Consider the following 5,511-nt stretch of genomic DNA (forward strand, 5'->3'; position numbering starts at 1 on the left):
TATAGTGAAAGAATACAACCCTGTCGCACACCTTTCTTAATTTTAAACCATTCAATGCTCCCCTCTTCTGTTTGAACAACTGCTTCTTGGTCCATGTACAGATTTCTCATGAGCACAATTAAGTGTTCTGGAATACTCATGCTTCGCAATGTTGTCCATAGCTTGTCATGATCCACACAATCGAAAGCCTTTGTGTATAGGTGAAGAATATGGTTACTAAAATGTAAAACTGTATACCAACTTAGGGTTGCTATGAGTGGAAATTGATTTGATGACAGTGAGTTTTTATCTGTGAAAATATGAAGAGACTTCAAGAAGTTTGTGGAAAAAAGGGAATGAAAAGATAATGGAATTTTTTAACAAAATTTTTGAAGCCTCCTCTACAAAAGTACGTAATTACATAGTAAGATAGCATTCAAGCATTGGAAGGAACACTAGAAATTGGACTGAACAAGACTAGGGCAAAAAAAATCACTTGAGTTAATGCCAAAAAGAACTAACCAGGTGGCCATGGCTAACAAAACAAAGTGACAACAAATACAAAAAAAAATCCAGAGGTCTAATCATGGATCATGGAGTCAATCAAGGGATGAATCTTCGAGAAATATGTTCTAAACTTATTTTGCTTAAAGACTAGATCTTATTTACTTATTTATTTTTAAGATGAGATCTTATTTTGAAAAAAATAAAATTTGTTTTAAGTGGTGGGAGATTGAGGACAAAACAAGTAAAAAAAGTGCATTTTGATTCAAAGTTCTTGCAATGTTTGATATAAACATTTTAGTTTTAGGGTGCATAGTCTTACTGTGTATGAATGTCTGAATGAACTCTGGAACATCAGCAACTGATATTTTTGCCTGATGGCAGAAGAACACCAACTAAAGGAACAGTTGATAAACCCTGAAGATATTTTAAATACTGTTGATATTTTGTTTTGCAACAGGTGGTTCTTTGAAATTGATATCCTATAATGTTTACTTCATATAAAGTATTGAAAAATATTTACTAATTAACTTTTAAAAGTTTAAATGACATAGTTGTGGTATAGTGAACTATCTAATGTCGCTTCTAGCCATAGTCTGTAACTCCTACCAAACAACATTTCTGCCCTGCTGGGTCTGGATAAGAGAAGGGGGAGAAGATACTAACTAGTAGAATCACATGACTCAGCTGTGGATGTTAGCAGAGTTCATTGTAATTGTAAAAACTTGAAACTCTAGCATGGATATAAAATGAACCATCTCAGAAGCAGTAGGGGGGATCTCACTACCATCAACAAAGTACAAGGACTGAAGTGTGTCCTTGGGACCCTGAGACGCCTGTGCATTGAAATTCCTCAACCCAGGGACAGAAAGCTATGACACTAGATGAATGGCAGAGGAGCAGCAGCAGCAGAACCAAGAAAGAGCCAGAGCATGAGGCAAAGCAGTGGGCTTTCTCAGTTGATTGAGCAAGTAAATCTGAGTGACTCTGAGCAGGATTCTTGCTTGCAGAGTAGGGTGCCTCCAAGCACTTAAGTTGGGGAGCTAGGTTTGCTGACCTACTGAGCTAGAACCGAGTGCCTACAGGCTGAGGCTTATAGAGGAGTGCTGTGTTCTACTGAGATAAACATTTCTTCCTTGTAGTATCTTTAAAAATTATCACACAAATATAAATACCATTTACACCTAGTCCCATTTATGTTCCCATTCCCTCCCTCTTCATTCTCTTACCATGGGCAGATCTTTTAGAATCTGTATTCCATCTCCTGGACCCATGTGTGCTATGTGGTTAAAATTAGTTGGGTTAGAAATTAATTTGTTTCTCATTTCTGGATCTCGTAGCATCTCTCTGTAAGATAAAAACACCTGTTTACACACTTTTTCCATGATCAATCTACATAAAATTTAAGAGAAAAAAATTAAATATACTTTATTATTTCAATTTTTATTAAGAAATGTTTTTAGAAAAAGAACACTGTAAAATTATGTTAATAAGTATATAATTAAAAATAACAAATATATTGTTGTTGTTGTTGTTAAGTGCCATCGAGTCGGGTCCGACCCATAGCAACCCTGTACAGGGTTTCCGCCACAAATATATACTCAATTAAAAATGAATTTAAATGAAAGGTGTTATAATTTTCAATGGGAAACTACAGAATTATTTTAATACTTAGACATTAAAGAAACTCTACTCCCTATTATGGATAATCCTGACCATTTTACTATATATCTTTAAAAATAATTGATAACATTTCACATATAATTTTATATGCAACTGGAAGTTCTATTCTATTTCTATTTCTGAAGAGAATAATCTGAACTTCTTAAACATTTGCACTTCTGCCAAACGTATGTTCTATGTTTATATTATATTTTATATCACATAAAGGCTATTCCAAAAAGTATAGCTAATCTGTATACATATAGAAATGAATCAAAATATATATGGGACATATTCGTAATTGAGAAAATTAATATTACACTGTGGTTATAAGCAATATGATGCTGTTGATAAAAGAAATTTCTCAGAGATCAAACTGTCCTTCTAAATCAAACATAGTGTCATTACATAGTCCTGGTGTGGCGCTGTGGGTTAATGCATCAGACTTGCAAAGTCGTTTGAATTGCAAGGTTGGCAGTTCAAGCTCACCAGCTGCTCCTCGCAAGCCCTTACAGGGTTGCTATGGGTAGGAATTGACTCAATGGCACTTTACAACAACAATAGTCTTTCAGAGGCTACAAGCATGAACAGACAATAAATATAAATGAAACATTTACCTCCTTTGTTGCATCCTTTCCTCTTCTGGGACTCTGAAGGAATAACGCCGCTTATTATTTGTGTTTCTCACCATTTGTCTCCGACTGCTATCGGATGTTTCAGGAACTACCAGTTCATCCCCTTCTAATAAAAAAATAAAACAAAACACAAAAGAATTATCATGTTTTTGAATTGCTAAAATGCTTTTAATCTATTGATCTCCTAAACAGTATAAAGATTAAGTGTGGAAATATACACAGTTTTGCTTTTTGAAAGGTGTGGTGATAATAATAGTACATAAGTAAGAATTATCAACCAACTTATGTAAAAAAAATATATGCTGAAATAAAAATACCCATTTTTACTTTTATTTGACTTTAAGAATAAAATGACATAAATGTATTCAAAGTGTTTGTTGTCTTTGTACCCTATGACTTTGACTTGCCACCTCGCCTCAACATCTTTACACTACGTTCTCTCTCCCTCCAAGTACTTGTTTCAATGGCGGAAGGGTATTACAAGTCCCTATTATTAGTTGCACAGCTGTTGTTATTGTTAAGTGCCGTCGAGTCCATTCTGACCCATCGCAACCCTTTATAGGGCTTTCAAGGAGCAGCTGGTGAGTCTGAAATGCTGACTTTGTGGTTTGCAGTCCAATGCTGATCCTATAGTGCCACACCAGGAGTCCATGTCATACAGTAATCAGGCATTAAAGAGAAATTATTCATGTATATGTTGTTGTTGCTAGGTGCCTATGAGTTGGTTCCGACATTATGCACAACAGAATGAAACATTGCTCTGTCCTACACCATCCTCACAATAATTGTTTGAGCTCATTGCTGCTGCCACTGTGCCAACCCATAAGGTTGAGGGGGGGTGGGGGATCTTTCTGGTTTTTTTTGCTGACCCTCCAGTTTACTTAGGATGATGTCCTTCTCTAGGGACTGGTCCCTCCTGATATGTCTGAAGTATGAGATGAGGTCTCACCATCCTGGCTTCTAAGGAGCACTCTGGCTGTCCTTCTTCCAACACAGATCTGTTTGTTCTAGCAGTCCACAGTACTTTAAATATTCTTCTCCAACACTACAGCTCAATGCATCAATTCTTCTTTGGTCTTCCTTAGTCACTGTCCATTTTCACATGCCTATGTCAGTATCATTGGGTCTTGATCATATGCTAGCCCTTGAAATGGTTGAACATTGACCATTGCTTTTTGGTACAGTGACTGTGTATCCCTTCTATCCTTTTATGATGTTTTCTACTTCATTCAATATTTTGCCCATGTTGTTGCTGTAGTTAAGTGCTGTCGAGTCGATCCTGACCCATAGCGACCCTTATAGGGTTTCCAAGGAGCAGCTGGTGAGCTTGAACCACCGACCTTGCAGTTCAAACGGCTTTGCAGTCTGGTGCATTAACCCACAGTGCCACATCAGGACTCCATTTTGCCCATAGAATCCTTCAATATTCTAAGTTGAAGCTTGAAATTTTTCTTCAGTTCTTTCAGCTTGAGAAATGCTATGCATTTTCTTCCCCTCTGGTTTTCTAACTCCAGATCTTTGCACATTTCATTACAATTCTTGATTTTGTCTTCTCAAGCTGCCCTTTCAAATTTTCTGTTCAGCTCTTTTATCTTCTTATTTCTTCCATTTGCTTTAGCTTCTCTACACTGGAAAGCAAGTTTCAGAGTCTCTTCTGACATCCATTTTGGTCTTTACCTTCTTTCTTGTCCTTTCTTACTTTCTTCCTGTATGATGTCCTTGATGTCATCTCACAACTCATCTTTGGTCTTTAGCATCTAATGCATCAAACCTGTTCTTCAGATGATCACTAAATTCAGGAGATATATGTTCAAGGTTAAACTTTAGCTCTCATGGACTTGTTTTAGTTTTCTTCAGCTTCAGCTTGAATTTACATATGGTCTGTTCCACAGTCAGCCCATGTCTTATTTTGACTGAAAATATGGAACTTTTCCACCATCCCTTTCCACATATCTAGTCAATTTGATTTCTGTGTATTCCATCTGGTGAGGTCCATGTGTACGGTCATCTTTTATGTTGTTTAAAAAGGTGTTTATAATAAAGAAGTCATTGATCTTGAAAGTTCTATCATGTGATCTCCAGCATCATTTCTATCAACAAGGACATATTTTCCAATGACTGATCCTTCCCTCTTTGTTTCCAGCCTTTGAATTCCAATCACCAGTAATCATCAATATATCCTGATTACATGTTTGATCAATTTCAGTCTGAAGAAGCTGGTAGAATTCTTCAATATCATCACTACTGACTTTAGTGATTTGTGCATAAATGTGAATAATAGTGGTATGAACTGGTCTTTGTAGTAGGCATATGGATATCGCATGTATATAGTTAACAATTACTTTTACAAAATAAAACATTTCCTTTATAAGATTCAGTTTGTGATATGTGGAGTAAGGAAAAGGAATTGTGCTTCCATTACTTTCCTTTACCACATAGTAAGAATAGTAAGAATCTGTCACTATTTCTACCTTTCTGATATTAATGGTTGTTGTTGTTAAGTGCCTTCAAAACTGGTTCCAATTCATAGTCACCCTGTATATGGTTTTTGAGGAGCAGCTGTTGAGTTTGAACCACTGACCTTGTGGTTGAGTCTTATCCTAAAGTGCTGCACCAGGACTCCAGTGGTAGGGGTTGTTGTTGTTGTCAGGTGCCATCGAGTCGGAACCAACTCATAGTGACCCCATGCACAGCAGAATGAAACAATGTCCGATCCTGGGCCAACCTCACT

The 5,511-nt window shown here is 36.6% G+C and overlaps 1 protein-coding gene across 3 annotated transcripts in view; it reads right to left on the reverse strand.

Moving 5' to 3' along the window:
• Positions 1-5,511, reverse strand: part of CDC42BPA (CDC42 binding protein kinase alpha (DMPK-like)) — a 628,044-nt gene that overhangs the window by 14,056 nt on the left and 608,477 nt on the right. For all 3 annotated transcript variants that reach the window (XM_006871264.1, XM_006871263.1, XM_006871265.1), the window contains 2 exons: positions 2,763-2,886; positions 1,713-1,830 (listed from right to left, as the gene is read on the reverse strand). In XM_006871264.1, the coding sequence (XP_006871326.1) occupies positions 1,713-1,830; positions 2,763-2,886 (242 nt within the window). The remainder of the gene's footprint in view (positions 1-1,712; positions 1,831-2,762; positions 2,887-5,511) is intronic.

Source organism: Chrysochloris asiatica, unplaced genomic scaffold (genome assembly GCF_000296735.1).
Source record: "Chrysochloris asiatica unplaced genomic scaffold, ChrAsi1.0 scaffold00165, whole genome shotgun sequence".
Classification (NCBI taxonomy): Eukaryota; Metazoa; Chordata; class Mammalia; order Afrosoricida; family Chrysochloridae; genus Chrysochloris; species Chrysochloris asiatica.